The 17,304-nt window shown below is 40.6% G+C and overlaps 1 protein-coding gene across 1 annotated transcript in view; it reads left to right on the forward strand.

Annotated features, from left to right (window-relative positions):
- Irak3 (interleukin 1 receptor associated kinase 3) overlaps positions 1-17,304 on the forward strand; it is a 55,624-nt gene that overhangs the window by 14,344 nt on the left and 23,976 nt on the right. The window contains exons 2-7 of the mRNA XM_040754811.1: positions 4,309-4,491; positions 5,933-6,006; positions 6,603-6,657; positions 7,616-7,767; positions 11,705-11,769; positions 16,882-16,996. Coding sequence (XP_040610745.1) covers positions 4,309-4,491; positions 5,933-6,006; positions 6,603-6,657; positions 7,616-7,767; positions 11,705-11,769; positions 16,882-16,996 — 644 coding nt within the window. The remainder of the gene's footprint in view (positions 1-4,308; positions 4,492-5,932; positions 6,007-6,602; positions 6,658-7,615; positions 7,768-11,704; positions 11,770-16,881; positions 16,997-17,304) is intronic.

The following is a 17,304-nucleotide window of genomic DNA, read 5'->3' on the forward strand; positions in this document are numbered from 1 at the left end:
ATTTTGTTTGTTTGTTTGTGTTTTGTTTTTTCAAGACAAGGTTTCTCTGTGTAGCTTTGGAGCCTGTCCTGACTCTTACTCTGTTTATCAGGTGTCCTTGAACTCACAGAGATCTGCCTGCCTCTGCCTCCCAAGTGCTGGGATTAAAGGTGTGCACCACCACTGCCCGGCCACTTGATCTTAGTTTTAAACACTATGAGTTCACTTATTGCTGCCATTGTGTAAGTGAATGAAGAGCCCATCTACTGGTGGCTTCTCAGGGCCTGCCTTCCTCCCAGCACCCCTCAGTTTCCCATAACTTCTCAGCTATGTGCAGGACTTTGTGAGCTCCTCCCCCTTCCATGTTGAGATTTTTGTCTGGCTGGATCTTATACAAGTCTTGTGCATGCAGTCACAGATGCTCAGAATTCTTAAGTTCAGCTTCTTGGTTGTGTCTGGAAAATACTGTTTCACTGTATTTACATGTCTGGCTCTGACAATCTTCTGTGTATATCCCTGAGCCTCTGGAGGGGGTTCATGTGACATAAATGTCTCACTTAGGGTTGAAAAATTTCAATCTCTTATTTGATGCATGTTAACCAGTTGTAGGCTCCTGTGTTAATCAGCATCTAGTGCAAAAAGAAATCTCTCTTGTGGGACCTGAGAGATGTAATAATTTAAAACTGTACAGATAAGAACTTACAAGGAAGTTTATTATAGTGTTCATTTAGCAGAATAATTTTATTAGGGTTCCTAGTCCAGTTAATGGTACCAGGCATGAGTTCTGTCTTGTGGAGTGAACATTCAATCCAATCAGAAAGTGGGTATTCACTCCCATAACATTTTTGTCACTCTTGATCCAGGAGGCATATCTTGTCACACTTGCTACTGTGGATCATGGAGCTCCCACCTGGGTAAGACTGCTGGTTACTAGCCTGGTAGCATGCATACCCTTCCAGTACTATAAAAGCTAGCTAGTAGGAATAAAACTTCCAGATATACACCAGCTTGAGTTTTTTCAGTGTTCGATGACTCGAGTATGTGATTCATCAGCAACAGAGTCTTGCCAATGAAGTTCTTGACATAGCTTTTTAAAACTATTTTTGTATTTCCTTAGTTGAATTCCTGGATACAGAGATCACTGATAGGAAGAGCGAACTACGTATTAAAAGAGCATTACTGCCTCTTGCCAAGAGTTTTGCCTGAAAGGCCTCTTTGTGTTTTGTAATGGTCACACATCCAAAACATGCATTTGGTATCCATGCAGTTCCATTCTCTTTGTGAGGCACTATCCCTTAAAAGACACAAGGAATGCAAACACTTTTTTGTGTGTGAGACACGAGAGAAGAAAGACGACACTTCTTCAGCTTAGTGATATTGGGTTGTGTATATCTTTTTCTTACAGACTATACATGCTTCCAAATTGAATGTCTTAATTACCTGCTCACTTTATATGTTATCACAAAATTCATCACTACCTTTTACTCTGTTTTGAAACAAGATGTCACTTCGATGACAGAAAATTCAAGGTGCAAGTTTGTATTAGTCAGCATAGACCAAGTGGTGCTGCAGTAACAAGTTTGTATTAGTCAGGAAAGACCAACTCATGCTGCAGTAACGAGTTTGTATTAGTCAGGATAGACTGAGTTATGCTGCAGTAACAAGCACTACCAAACCCTCAGTGGTTTAGTGCAGCACAGCTGTGCTTTTTCTGACCTAAAATAACACTGAGGGACCATGTGGGTGACCCAGAATGCTAAGCCGTGTCATTCCCTAGTCACTCCCTGTTGGCATATGCTTGTACCATACCATGACTGTGACAGAATCCTGGTGAATTGTACCCTGGATCTTCAGCATCTTGGTAGACTAGAACTGTCATTTGAACATCCATAATCTTACAAGGCAGTGAAATTTAACCTTCAACAATGGAATAGAGAATTGGGAATGTTGGTGAGTAGTGTTGATACCTGTGGAGTCAATTTTGTCTCAAAGAACAGGAAGGTGTTGTGGTTGTATTATCTCCTTTAACTTTATGGCTTTACTGAGGATATTAACAAGACTCTAACGTGAAGTCAACTGTGTGTTCTGGCCAAGTCTTACAGAACTGGAACTGTGGGGGCAGAGGGTGCCATATCAAAGCAGAAACACCTGTCTTTTTAATATGATTTCAAACACTATAAATGAAAAAGTGACTCCCTAAGAGTTTAACAGACCCGAGTTTCTGAAACCAATTTTAAACAGAAGAAAGACCTGCAAGGTTTGCTGTTCTTATCAGATCTGAGCCCCTGTTAGCCTTTTGAAGAATAGCATCAGCGGGCAGCAGAATATCTTAGCAGTGTTACCATGGTTCCAGCTGGAGAGTTTATTCCATGCATTTATTTGAGCATGGCAGAAAGAAAATGTGCTGAATCCCAATAGCCAGTCATGGTGGTGCATCAAGAGTTCCACTATTATTCTCAGGCACTAATTGGCTTTCATCCACAGACCCTAACTTATATAGTCTTTCGAGGAAAAGGAGTGGTGGGATGGTATCATGACCATCCATGATCCCCAAACACAGGGCTTATGTTAGGACTCAATAGGGCTGAGCTAACCTGAAGTGTCACCATAGGACCAAGTAAGTTTTCCCTTCTGTCATTTGTCTTTTCTGTTTTTTCTTTCTCTTTACAGTGTGCATTAACATTTCGGAGTTGTGCAGTGAGACAGCACAAATTTTCATTTGATAAATCCTGTTAACTCAGGCACCATGAAGTCTTATGTAACATTGGTACCACTTTTAGGAAATACAAGATCCTAAATAAGTCATGTGTACTGTTTAGTGCAATGAAAAGCATAGTACCCCATTGACACGATTCCACTCAGATATTGGCTTTTAGTTATTCAAAAATGTTCAATACCAAGACATTACAGAACAAATGTTTAAACAACCATTGCATCAGAGTAAGTATAATGTATTGCAAAGGAGTAATAGCTACAAAAAAGAGGTGAGGAAGAAACTATTAACCAAAGTGGTTGGTAAACAGTGCCTTAACTGGATGCTTTTATACCTGGGGTAGCGGGAGCTATTGTACTCCAGTTTAGTTCATGTATTTCTCACGAAGGTGGCTCAGCAATTCTGAAAGTACTTGATGCTTACAGTAGGACTAAGCAGATAGAAATATTGTCAGTCACAAGAGAAGTTTCTTACTGTTTAAGAATAAAGTTACACAAGAACAACATGTAACCTGCGATGCTGGATTCAAACCAAGGGAACTAGAACAGACATTTAGTGTGTAATGTGCGCCATACAGGTTGAGAAATACAGACATTGGATCACATGGCAGCATTTGCCAGCTACGCTTGCTTTGGGGGTCTGTCAGTGACAAAGCTGGAGTCCTGTCTAGCAACCAGATCTTAACTTTGGAACACCATTTCTCAGAGAAACTACAGCTCTCTGAGAAAGAGATTAATTGCATCCTTGTAGAAGGGGGAAATACCAATGATCTGGGAGCATAGCATAGAGCCACAAATTAGGAAGTGCTGAAAAAACATAGGTCTTATCAAAACACAGAGCTGACCTAGATGGTCACAGTGAAAAAACTTTAGCAACAAAACAACATTATTAGATTTTACCCTTTGGAATAAAATATCCTTAAGTCCATACTGATAACACAGTTAAAGTTGAGTGAATGAATAAATAAGAGTGCATACTCTTTGTTACAGAAAAATACTGTTAATGAGTACAGAAGGAAAAACATTATTAAGCAAATGTGCTTTAGTTGTAATTGTGAAAACGAGATCCATTGAGCAGTGCAGAATAAACCCGAGCAGAAGCAGGATGGTTCTCGAATCACCTAGTGTCTTCTCCATCATAGTTGAAAGGATAGCTTGTAGTAGAGAGATCTTGTAGACAACACAAAAACGAAGCACTGTAGATAAGCATAAATGGTGATCAGATAGTCGTACCAAATCCGTGGACACTGCACACTAAGGACACACTATTATCCACTGACCAGAAAGATAAGGCAGAGAGCAGAGCAGACTCAGAGGTGAAGCAATGCAATGCAGAAACTCTCAGAGAGGAGAGGAGACAGGTCCACCAGCGAGACTGTCGGGGGACCTAGAGTAAGTATAAAGTTCTATTGTTACTCATTCTGGCAAGTTTGTCCTGGTTAGTGATGCGAATATGAATGGAAGGGCAGGGGTGTTTAATAAATTAGCTCCAAATAAACAAGCTTATGATGAGGTTACAATTCAAGTGAGGCAAAATAGAAAAGGTGACAAGACAAATCACAAGTGTTTGAATAAAGGTAAGCTATTCTTGCCTTCCATGTATCGCATTTTCCACAGCGGAACGGCTCTCTAACAGCTGGCTGGATGTCCGTCATATCGAAAAATACGTAGATCAAGGTAAAAGCGGAACAAGAGAATTGCTGTGGTCCTGGGCACAGAAAAACAAGACCATCGGCGATCTTTTAGAGATTCTCCAGGAGATGGGGCATCAACGAGCTATCCATTTAATCACGACCTATGGTGAGTCTCACACTGTGGCTCTCCAGACATCCTATGGTACTTGTCATTTCTGAATAGAAACACTGCATTTTACCCAGACACTGGCCAGCCTTGCTGTCTGTGACCTGTTGCTTGTGAATGTGACACTTTCTTCCCTTGTTGCTTAACAATACAAAACTTTCCTTTCTAATTTTTTTGCGGGGGGGGGGAGTTGTTTTTGGAAGTTGTTATGGAGACCAGGCTGGCACTGAACTCACAGAGATGCACCTTCTTGAAGGTGGGGATTAAAGGCGTGCCCCACTCTCCTAGCAACTAAAGGATTTTAACATTTCATTTAGCAACTAATAGCATGAGCTTTTCACCTAAATCTCAGGATAAGAATAAAAATATTTAAATAAAATATACAATGCTATTTTTCATTTCATTATATTATTAATAGTTAGCAACAACATTGGATCTCCCAGTTATAGACAGTTATTGAATCAGGTCTTTGGATGTAAATGTTGCCTCCAGGATAAAGTTGTGACTCCCCATGTTGGGCCGTGGGCTTTAATTGTGCCTTACTTATCCGTCATTCACTGGAGCTTGTCTCATCTGTTTGTTTTTATCCATGCCTCATTTATGCTGCAGCACCAGCGTGACTATCAGAAGCTAACTTTCAGGAGTTGGCTCTGTTGTTTCTGCTCCACATTCCAGACTAGCTGGTATGTGAGCTTGTAGGAGGATGGTTCTCATATCTTCACCTCCTATCTCCCCTAGAAGTGCCGGGATGACAGTCACACTGCAGCTTTCAGCCTTTTTTTTTTTAAATGTGGGCTCCAGGAATTCCAGTGTACCATGGCTGAGCAGGTGTGGAGGCTGCTCACTGACTCCGGAGGCAGAGCTCTTACCCGCTGCCCGCTGCTATCACTGCCAGGATGTGCAGCTACACGGATAACCTCCTTTTTCTTGCCTTTAAAACCTTCTGTTCTTTTTGGTGGATTACCTTTGATTTGAGAAGAGTGTTCTACCCTTCATATTTGAACCTCCAGGCAGTCCCTTAGATTTGAATTGTCTTTTGAGTCTCTGCCTGGCCACTTGGCTTCTTGTTTGTTTGGTTTTTATTTTCTTCATGTGGCTTCTGGGGATTGAACTCAGATTCTCACACTTGTGAACAAAGAAAGCACCTCTCTGACTGAGCTATCTCGCAGAATCAGTGTTCTCTTGTTTTCCTTTTGAGGTAGCTTTGATATACGATACACAGCTTTCTACTGGCTTCTTAGAGGAACTATTTTGAAGCTGCCATTTCCTGACAGTGCAATATCATCTTTGTTTTCTTTAATAACAAAAGAATGATGAACTGCGACACATGTATAGTTCCCAGTCTTGAAATGGTGTATGTGGCAATACCTGATCCAGGGTGTGTGTTAGCGAATGAACATTGGTGACACAAATGCTTCTATGCCCTTTACTTCTCTTGCAGGAGCAAGCGCCAATCCTTTGGTGCATCACCATCGGGAGCTTCGATTTCCCAACGCTTCACCCAACGTAGAGCATGTGTGTAAAGAGAAAGACCCTGGACCTCTGGTGCAATTCCTTTCATAGAGATTGAATGCTCTGGCGGAAAGATGCTGGACGCACAGGCAGTGTGTGACTCTAGGAAAGCATTGCCTCTCCTTTTGTCTGTATTTAGTTGAGGTCTGTAAGCATGTGAGGAGTAAGCATTGTCTCCTTCCAGGACCTCCAGGAACGGAGACTTAGAACTACTAAGGAGCTGTGAGTTTCTCACTCATCCTAACTCAGCTCTTAATTTCCTTTTTCTGTTTGATGTTGTATGCAGTTGCTAGTTTTTCTTTTTCTTACAGCAAATCATTAGTGACTTTTTAAAAAAGCATTGCAATCCATTTAAAATTGACTGTAATATAACTGACTGTGGCCCTCATACTTTGCTGCCCCAGTGGACGTGGACACCGTGTCTACAAGGAAATGGATACTATTGGGTGAAGTGAGCTGGGTTTACTCTAGCTTTCTTCTAAATTAGACTTTGCTCTGTGGCAGTGAATAGTCTCACAGGGAGCTATCCATTTCTGTCAGGGCTCTGCTTTTCCTAGACTTAGAAAGTGGAATTACTTAGTATATATTTCTTCTTTCAGGAGTCAACCAATATCACAGCGGATAATGTTTTTGTTCCTGAACATAATGAAAAAGGTAAAAAAAAAAAAAGAAAAACAAAAGCAATTACATCTCAATTTAATTAAATCACACTCTCATATTAGTGAGTTTGCAGGGGAAATAATAAATAATCATACTGTTTGTACTCCAATTTAATATAGCATTTTCATAGATATTAAATATTTTTATTATTTATTTTTAAGTTTAAATTTAGATTAGAAACAAGGTTGCTTCACAAGTCAGTTCCAGTCCCTCTCCCTATCCCTCTCTTCCTCCCATGCCCTCCCGATATTAAATATTTTAAAATTTGATAGACACATAGTTGTAGTGGATGACATTGTTATGTAAGGATCCATTGGCCGAAGTTGTCTTTATAAAACACATCAGTGAATCAGCTGTGCTTTTTTATTTTTTATGTTCATCCTTGTAGCTCTGGGTCTTGAACTTCCGGAGTGCTCAGCCAGCTGTCTGCGGCTGAGTCGCACCTCTAGGCCCTCTCTTTTCAATCTGCATTGGGTTATCTTTAAATATCTTCACCAAGCACCTACTATGGGTGATCTTCACTTACTCTGAAGAAACCAGCTAGGTGGTTAGAGGCTGTGGCTGACGGAAAGCTTCTCTATTAGCAATGCTGGGGGAGCACTGTTTAGTCATCCCGAGAGTCCACTAGGTCAAAAGCAAGGTGTCAACCGAAGGACAAACTTATTTCTCGATTCATGGCCTCAGCTAAACTTCTTCAGTTAATCTCTGAAGATAAAAATCATGCTGCCATTCAGGCACCTCAGAAGCCCCATGCTGTATTGAGGGATGAGAACCAGACCCAAGCAAATGCCCAAAGGACACTTGTGGGCTTCACTGTGGCCTCCTAGGGCTTGCTCCCAGGCCTTCTGCCCTGATGATGTGTTTTCAATATATACGCCCTAGTTGTAACAGTGATGTTGGTTCTTAGAAGAGAAGAGATGGCTCATTGTCTCCCCCTTTCTTCCCCCCTAAGGAATACTGCATAAACCCTCTATCAGCTTCCAAAATATCATAGAAGGCACCAACCATTTCCACAAAGACTTCCTAATTGGAGAAGGGGAGATATTTGAAGTATACAAAGTGGAGATTCAAAACCAAACATATGCTGTTAAATTATTTAAACAGGTACGGAACGAATTACTATAATGGACATCAATTCTACTTGTTTGCTCCTATTTCATATTAAAAATGTGCCTTTTTCACTAACATTGAAGGGGTATATATTTGAAAATAAAATTTCACTAATGCAAGTGAGATGTATGACCTTGGGGTAGGGTTAAGGCTGAGAAATGGTGTGAATGCCTGTCCTAAAGGGGAAGCAAAACCTCTCATCCCCAGATGTGTTGCATGAGAAAGGCTTTTCTAAAAGCCATCCATGGCCCCAGGAGCTTCAATGAAGAGCAGATTGGCTGGGCGTTATGGCCTTAATCTCCAGAGCAGGGGGGCAGAGGCAAGCAGATTTCTGTGAGCTCAAAGCCAGCCTGGTCTACAAAGAAATTTCCAGGCAAGCTAAGGCTACACAATGTGACCTTTTCTAAAACAAAGAGGGGAGGATCAGCTTGTGCACACTTGCTTAGTCCCAGTAGTGTCCTCTCCCACAACCGCAGAGCTATGTATGCTACATGTGAGCACGTTTATGGACGATCTTTTATCAGAGCTCAGGAAGGTGAGAGAGAAGAGGCACCAGCAGGACTACGTCAGTTTTCCAGCATTGCCACAGATACCTGCAAGAGTTAAGTTGAAGCCAGAAAGGCTTTTCTGGCTATGGCTGGAGGGGTTTCAGTCAGAGCTCAGTTGGTGCTCTTGTGCTCTGGCCTGTGGTGAGATAGAACACTCTAATAGAACTGGGTAGAGGGCAGCTGCTCAGCTCATGATGGCCAAGAAAGGGGCACAGGAAGCCAGGGCCAGGGCATAGTCTTCTAGAACACGGCCCCAGTGATACAAGGCCCTATAACCTACTATATGTATTATACATATATGTATGTATGTGTATTATACATATATACTATGTATTATATATACTATATATAGTATACTATATTGTGTGTATATACATACATATACTATATAGTATATATACATATACACACAATAAATATATATTGCATAATATGTATGTATATATATATATATGAATAAATAATTGTGTGTGTGTGTCTATCTGAGGAGGCCAGAGGCTTTGGATCCTCCTCATTTAGAGTCTTAGGCAGTTGTTAGCCACCTGGTAGATATGGACATTGGACACTGGGACATGAATTCCAGTCCTCTGCAAGAACAGTATGTGCTCCTAACTGCTGAATATTTCCTGAGCCTTGAGTGCAGTAATTGTTTTGTAGATGTATCCATTGGAATTGGGCTTTGCATTTTGACTGATTGGGTTTTTCTACAATGGTCCCCATCTGTCGGAAAGAGAGGTTTCCTTGATGAGGGGTGAGAACTATACTTAGCTGTGGCTATAAGGACAAATGTTTAGAATGCAGGCAAGGATTTACTGATTTGGTAAAGTGATGATTGTAGGTTCTCCTCCAAGAGCTGTAACTTCACTAGTTCTGGGCAGTTGGCTAGGTTTCCATTACTGGGCATGGTTTCTCACCCTCTGTTGAGCAGGTCTTAAGTCCAATCCAATTAGAAAGTTGTTGATTACCACCAAGTATTCACTACTGTGCCCTCAGGGTTATCATGTCATGCTGGTCATTGCTGAGACACAACACATTTTTGTAAAAGTTTCCTCTATGTAACTGGTGCTGAGAACTGTTACATAAGCTGAGACAAAGTCACTGGGGAAGGTAAGAGGGAGTAAAATGAAGTGGACCAAAACTGGTGGCAAGGTTTGGGAGGTACAGGACAGATGGAGTCTAGACTGATTCCTGCTTGTAGCTTACGTTTCAGACATTTTATGTAATTGAGTTCTTCAATGTCCTTAAATTCCATTTTGTGTCAGTAATCTCATACAGACACATTGAGATTCCTGAGACCAGCTATCTACTGAAGAAAATCAGATTGTAAAGCCATTCAAGACGTTAGAATATTGGCCCTTAGGACACAGTTGAAGCCAGTTTTTAAAACTGTCAACGAGTCACTGGCCCCACTGGCACACTCTCTCTTGGTTGAACCCTAAGGCCACCTCCCTGAAGGATCTCTCTAGTCTTCTCTCTGCAGTGGCTACCAAATGTGCAGGCTCTTCTGGAATTTTTCACTAGACTGACTTTGGGGTGGCATGTTCTTGCCTCTGGGTCTCCCTTTTTTTCCTTTCTTGGTTGTATCCCACCGTCTAGCATGGTTTCAGTGACCCAACTAAGTCACAACATCACTGCCTCATTGCCTCATAACAAAGTCTTCAACTGCACTTTCAACTGGAGTAACACGCTTTCTCTTGAGAACTCTGATCTCTTTGTGCATCCCAGAGACTTATTACAGGGCTATCATCAGTATTTGTTCAATGGGTGTTTGATGAGTGGCTTAAAGGAAGACCATACAGGTCATTTTCAAGAATTTAACAGTATGAAGTCCTGTTGTACCTGGTGGCCCTACAGTATAGCTCCCTCTTAAGACGGCAAGTGGAAGTGCAGGGCTTTTGCCCCCCCCCCATCTTTTTCCCCCACCTCTTTTTTTTTTAACCCAACACACATAGGCAAATGGAAGACATAATCATGCAAGGCCCCTTAATTAATTAACTACATGCTTTCCTAAAGGGATGCATTTAGAAACATTGGGATGGTGCCTTTAATGCTATTTCTCAAAGTACCCAAAGTGGAACATTCTATCAGGTGGTCATATCTGTGTTTCTCAACTCCATTGTACTCCCAGTCACCCGGACATCATCTTACAATTGTTGGTTTGGATTTGGCCGGTCTAGGCAGCAGCTCAGTGGGAGGGCTAGTGTTCCCTAGCTGTGCCCAACCCACATGAAGTGTTTTGTTCAGAAGTGCCAGGTTTACAGAGGCACAACCAGGAGTGTCTTTATTTAATATATTAAAACTGATAACAAACAAACAAACAAAACCTTCAGTAAAGATTTACAAAATGTAGGCTGCAATGAAGTAGTCATTGGAAAGGATTAACTAGCCAGGTTAATTGCTTTTAATTCAGCTTGGACAGTTGTACCCAGAATTCTCCTTGGATTTCTATGGCAATAGAGCTCTAAACAGTTGATTCTAGCAAGCTGCAAATGAGGAGCTTCTAGCTAGGACCTAGGAGCATCTCAATGCAACATTTTAATGGTAGAAGCAAGGAACTTGAGATCCAGGAATGTACAGTGACACAACATTGAAGACACCAAGGACATGCCATCTACTACCCAAGTGCTCAGAACAATGTTGTTGAAGTTATTAATTTATTCAATTCCTGTGTGCCTAGATTTTGGCTAGAAGATGATGATGATGATGGTAGTGATGATGATGGTGATGGTGGTGGTCATGATGATTAGACAGATTTCTTGTGTAGACCTGGGCTAGCCTTAATCTCACAGAAATGTATCTGCCCTCTAAACAGTGAAATTAAAGGTCTGCACCACTTGTCTAGATTTAAAACTTTGTAGTAAAAAGTTATAATTTGTTTTGATAGTAGGCACATCTTTTCAAAATTAATGCAAAAATAAATTTGAATAGACATATGCAAATGAGCCAATTCTTAATTGCTTAATCAGTGGAAGTTGGCAAAGAATACGGGTAACATAGTGTGTGTGTGTGTGTGTGTGTGTGTGTGTGTGTGTGTGTGTGTGTGTGTGTTTGATCAGTGAGGAGCTGTTATCATTGTGGAATTTTCCATGAATACATAATTCTTTAGAATTTGTGTAAATGTCTGAAACTGGTTTGTTTGAATATGAGATTTGCAACATGGCAGATTGCAGGAAAACTTTCAACTCAAGAGTAGTAGTTTTAAGTCTTGTTTAGGAGTTAAAATGTTTTGAAAATCTGAGGAATGCTAAGGATTCTCTCCCTGGGGGGCTTGAGAGTGAGGACTCAACTGTATCAAACGGGGAAACTCTCCCTAGACAAAGATGCTCAGAAGTAGAGAGATAGCTCCTAAATCCTTTTCTTTCTCTTTCTTATATACCATTCAGGAGAAAAAAATGCAGTTTAAGAAGCACTGGAAGAGATTTCTATCAGAACTGGAAGTTTTACTCCTGTGAGTTCATTTTGTTCATCATGGATCTTACAGCAGTATTGGCATGGCTGGCATTTAATTAGTGTGGGTTGGATGTTAAGAACATTGGGTACACTTTCGACATCTGCTTTTGTGTATCCCTTAAAAGAAATTTCAAAATAGAGCACTTCCATGATTCATTTGGACATATTGAAACAAGAGATTGTCTCAAGGAAGCAGGTTAAATTGTGTGTGACTAATACTGCTGAATAGTAATTCTTAGCATGGCACGTGTGTCCCCTTCCCCTTCCTCAGAGATGTTCCAGTTGAGAGACTGTTTCATCCGAGTGGCTCTCTTCAGAAACGAGCTTTAGACAAAGAAATCAAGGGCTTTTGACATGTGTATGATTTTCCTGGGAATTCATTCATGAATCTGGGAGTCCCGGGATGCCAAATTGAAATGAGTTCATGTTTATGTAACTTCTTCGTAAGTGCAGCTGGAGGCCCACTGGAGGCCTCTAACCCTGGGGAACTCACCTCTCCTTACAAATAGAAGATGCTTTGCCCTGGTGTTTTTGGAGCAGATATGTGAGATGGGGAGGAGAGGAAAGTAGGGAGAGAAGCATTATGCTGCATCCTGTCCCTTTTATAGCTAGGGCCAAGGACTAGAATTGAAGGTAATATTAGTGGCCGATAACGTACATTCAATCCAGATTATGTAATAATAGATTTCTACGGTTTCACTTATTTATTTATGAAGGTAAGATTCAGACATCTCAAAATCTAAGAAGCACAAGAGGTAAATTTCTAAACCACCTTCCCTCACTACCCAGCTGATTTCTTTTTCCCAAAGGCAATCTCATTACCAGCTTTCTGTATATATTCTTGAAGGTCTGTCACACACACAAATACATTTTGGCTTCTTATTTTCATCCTTCCACACAAAAGGTGACATAGCACACAGTTCACTCTGCTTCTTGCTGTCATATTCTATTCTAAGGTTACCTTTCTTCTGTTGAGAGGTTTAAATGTCTCATCTTTTTTTTTTATTTCCAGTTTAAATTTAGATAAGAAACAAGGTTGCTTCACAAATCAGTTCCAGGTCCCTTTCCCATTCCCTCCCTTCCTCCCGTGCCCTCCCTCCCCCCCCCCCCGTTATCCCCTCAGAGACAGGGTTTCTCTGTATTGTTTTGGAGGCTGTCGGTCTAGCCCGGCCTCGAACTCACAGAGATCCGCCTGCCTCTGCCTCCCGAGTGCTGGGATTAAAGGCATGTGTCACCACTGCCCGGAATCATCTTTTTTTTTAACCCAAGAATGATGTACAATATCAAAAAAGAAAAAAGAACATTGCTAATACCAATGTTAAAGAAATTTTGTTTTAGGGTCCCAAATGTTGTCAGATCTTTTATTTAATTTCTGATGTATCAATCAAGGCAATTTTTATTTGTGTTTTAAGACTCATTTTTCCCCTACCTCTTTCCCTAGTACCATTCATTGAAGAGATGTTTCTTTCCCTTTGTGTATTTTTCACCTCCTAGTCAGGGTTTTAGTTAATGATGTATGCACGGATTGGGTTATTTTTGGAGTCTCCCTTCTGTGCCACTAATGGGTGGGACTGCTTTCTGACAATGCATGCTGATTTGATTACTAAAGCATTGGCATGCTACTTTAAATGGGGGCTCTGCTTTCTCACATTACATTGACTGTTTGAAGTCTTTCATGGTTTCATATGGGTTTAGGATTTCTCTTATAGTGAAAAAATGTTGTAGTTTTGGTAGGGATAACATAAAATCTGCCACTTACTTTGGGTAGCTTGGACAATTTGGCAGGATTAATTCTTGCAATGCACAATGCCAGATGTATGTTCCCAATTGCTTGTGTCTGTAATTCTCTTACTAATGTAGTTTTAAGTGTACAGATCATTTAATCTCTGTGGTTAAATTTATTCCTTAGTATTTTATTCTTCCTGATGTCTTAGGAACAGACAGTTTTCCTCATTCTTTATTCAGGTAACTCATTGTGAATGTAGAGAAATAACATTGATTTTATACGCTGATTTTGTATTGGGAGAATTTAGCGAATTCATTAGTGCTAGCCATTTTTTTGGTAGAGTCTTTCAAGTTTTCTACAAATAAGATCACGTAACAAGCAAAGTGAGACAATTTAACTGTCTCCTTCCTACCTCAGACGCCTTTTTGTTGTTGTTGTTTTGTTTTGTTTTTGTTTGTTTGGGGTTTTTTGCCTACTTTCTCTAGCTTGGATTTGCAGTGCAATGCTACATAGAAGTGGGTATGGGCCCCCACATCTCATTTCCACTCCTTGAGGAAAATACGCTTGTCCTAGTGAGTTGTCATTAGTTATGAGTTTATGGTAAACAGCATTTATTGTATTGAGGTGCATTCTCCCCACAATTCATTGAGAGTTCGATCTTGAAGGGCTTCTAATTTTGAAAAATGCTTTTCCTGCATCTGTTGAGATGATCACGTGACATTTTTACCTTCACCTGGATAATGTGGATGTTATTGGTCACTTTGTGCGTGTTCTGCCATTCTTGAGTCCCAAGGATATACTTCTACTTCATCAGGGGATGTGGTCTTATAAAAACAGTATTTTAAGTCTCTGAGAGTTCATACAAGGTCTTTGATCATATTACTGCCATTTCCTCATTCCTCTCAGGAATACCCTCTCTGTCTTCACCGCCCTATCCACCTAACTTTGAGCTTTCTTTTCTATTTTAACCCATTAGAACTCTTCCCACCCCCTACTTTTTTGTTTGTTTATTTGGTTTTAGTTTTGGAGACAGGGTTTCTCTATGTAGTCCTGGAACTTGTTCTATAAACCAGGCTGGGATGGAGCTCAGAGATCTGTCTGCTTCCTGAGTGCTTGCTACACCTGGCAAGATGTAGGTGTCTCAGCTCCTGAGTTTAGTTACAGACACCTTCTCAGAGAGTTGAAATAACCTGACCGCCTTTACACAGCTGATATAAAGTCAGGGACACAAGCCCAGGTTTGTGCATCCTTCAAGTCTGTCTGCTGTGTCTCACCATGTAGACTTGTATTGTTTTGCCAACGGTGGCTATTTGGAAATGTTTTCTGAATTGATTTCAGTTAGTATCAGATTTGCTGATCTTGGTCTATATAACTTAAAATTCTTGTAGACTTAAAAATTGCTAGGGAAATTATCAGTGGCATGAATTTATAGACTCAAAAGTAGTAATCCCAACTGTCTTTCTATGTCCATTCCTCACTGACATCTGAGCGAGCCAGGTTTTTTTTCTACTTGATCAAATGTTGAAAACTAAGGGAATTGTGGGGCTGGAGAAAAGGCTCAGCAGTTAAGAGCACCAGGTGCTCTTGCAGAGGCCCCAGGTTTGATTCCCAGTATCCACATATCAGCTCACAACCATCTATGATGACTCCAGTTCCAGGGAATCAGGTTCCCTCTTCTGGCCTCTACAGGCATCAAGCAAATAAAGGGTGAACAGACATACTTGCAGGCAAAACACACTTGCATGAAATAAAATTAAAATTAAAAAATAAAAACAAGAGAACTGAGAATCATGGGATGCCTTGCCTCTATGATGTCTCCTACCTACTGCTTTCCAAAAGATGTTTTTCTCTGCATTATTTTAGGCTGCAGGAGAACCAGCCAGCCAGTGGTACAGATTACCTGTTTAAGCAACTTGACATGCCTCCTCAATTTATTACTAGCCCACTCTTTTCCATTGTACAATCTGAATTATAATAAAGTATAGGGATCTTATTTTTGACATGTTTTAAAATGTAAGTCTTTCCATGTTATTTATATATGTGTTTATAGATACAGATATACACACACAGACATTAGCTCATTTGAGGCAAGAGAAATAAAGTAGCCACCACCACCCCTGTAATGCCAGATAAATGTATATAAATTGTAAATCTATACATGTGTATGTAAGAGAGTATATTTGTTATGTTTGTAGGAAATTTGCTACAAAAGAAGCAAATTATAGACCTTTATAAGTAGAACATTTTTAACAGCTTCATTTATTTTAATGTTCCCAACTATGCCCAAGATATAGTATGTATTCATTATATTAAACTGAGCTCATAGTCTTTGCATATTGCACATTTTGCAGTTACCTGGGCCATTAGTACTTTAGTTGCTACTATGACAAGACACCTGACAAAAAGGTCTTAAATAATTGAAGATTTTTCTGGCTAATGGTTTGAGAGTACAATTCATCACAGCAGGAAGTCACAGTGGTAGGATTGCAGGGTGATTGGCCTTATTGAGTCCACAGTCTGAAAGCACACAGAGATGAGTTCTTGTGGTCTGCTTGCCTTGTTCTTTTTCGTAGTTTCTGGACTCTAGTCCATGAGATAGTTCTGCCCAAAAGCAGTGCTTTCCCCGTGGTGATTCTAATCTAATCAAGTCAACAGAGAAGTTTAATCGTCACATCTGGAGTGTACTGATCTCCATAAAGCAACAGTATCCAAGGGTTAGCGTTTATTCTGGTTAATTGGTCAGTAACTGATTGGTATAAGAGCCTAAGAGTTACATAGTATATTAATGTAGAAATATGTAATTCAAGGTCAGTGTCATAGTTTTATACTTTAAGCTACTATTATGTGGATTTTAGATAACAATGCAAGCTTTGTAAAGAGTCGAATAGCTGAAAGAGTTTGTCAGTGGGGTTTCACCCAGCACCTGATGCAGCAAAGGCCTGTTAATGGATGAGCGAAGACAGTCTTCTCTAACCCTGTGCATTTGTGAGTTACTTGCTTTGTATCCTTAACCAGCTAGATCACAGTTACGTCGTCATTATTTGCTTAACACAATAAAGATATGACACTGTTTCATATCAGCAAAAATAACTGAAGATGGAATCATGCTTTCCTTTTTGTATGAAGTTCCCAGGATCCCAAACTTTAAGAAATCAATGCTTCCTTAAATGTCCTGCCTTCTGTTTTAATATATTGTTTTTATTTACATGCTGCAGTCAGCTAAAAGGGGTGAAGCTAGCACTTGTTGGAACTTCCCATGAAACTACTTGTCTCTAGGCCTAACTTAGTCTCCTATGAGAACTGTTTCCCACTGCTCCTAATCAGAGTCTCATTCACCTTCTATTTGAGTGATGGGATTGACGGTTTCAAACCTTCTGGTTCAAGGTTCCATCATCCCCACATACTAGAGTTGACTGCATATTTCACTGAGATGGAGAAGCTCTGCCTGGTTCATCCATATATGAGCAACGGGACGCTTTTTGACAGACTGCAGTGTACAGTAAGTCACGGCTACCATTCTCTCAGGTCCTTTGGCCTGCTAAAGCCTGGGGTAAAGGGGAGCTGTTGACTCTGGAGGGAGCTGACAGTGAGGTGAGCACACACTGGGGGGGGGGGGAGATTCAGGAAGCAGAGGACCTCTCCGGAAATTGATTTCTTACTTCTAGAAGGCTGCCTGAGCACATGAGTTTCTGGGTTCTGTGTAATATTGCCAGATATTTACAGTGAGTTTATAACAGTGAGTCTCGACTTCTCTCAGCACGTGGTGTTTAGGTGGGCACAGGACTGGGCCAACCAAAACCAGGGTCT

Source organism: Mesocricetus auratus, unplaced genomic scaffold (assembly GCF_017639785.1).
Source record: "Mesocricetus auratus isolate SY011 unplaced genomic scaffold, BCM_Maur_2.0 Super-Scaffold_100011, whole genome shotgun sequence".
NCBI lineage: Eukaryota > Metazoa > Chordata > Mammalia > Rodentia > Cricetidae > Mesocricetus > Mesocricetus auratus.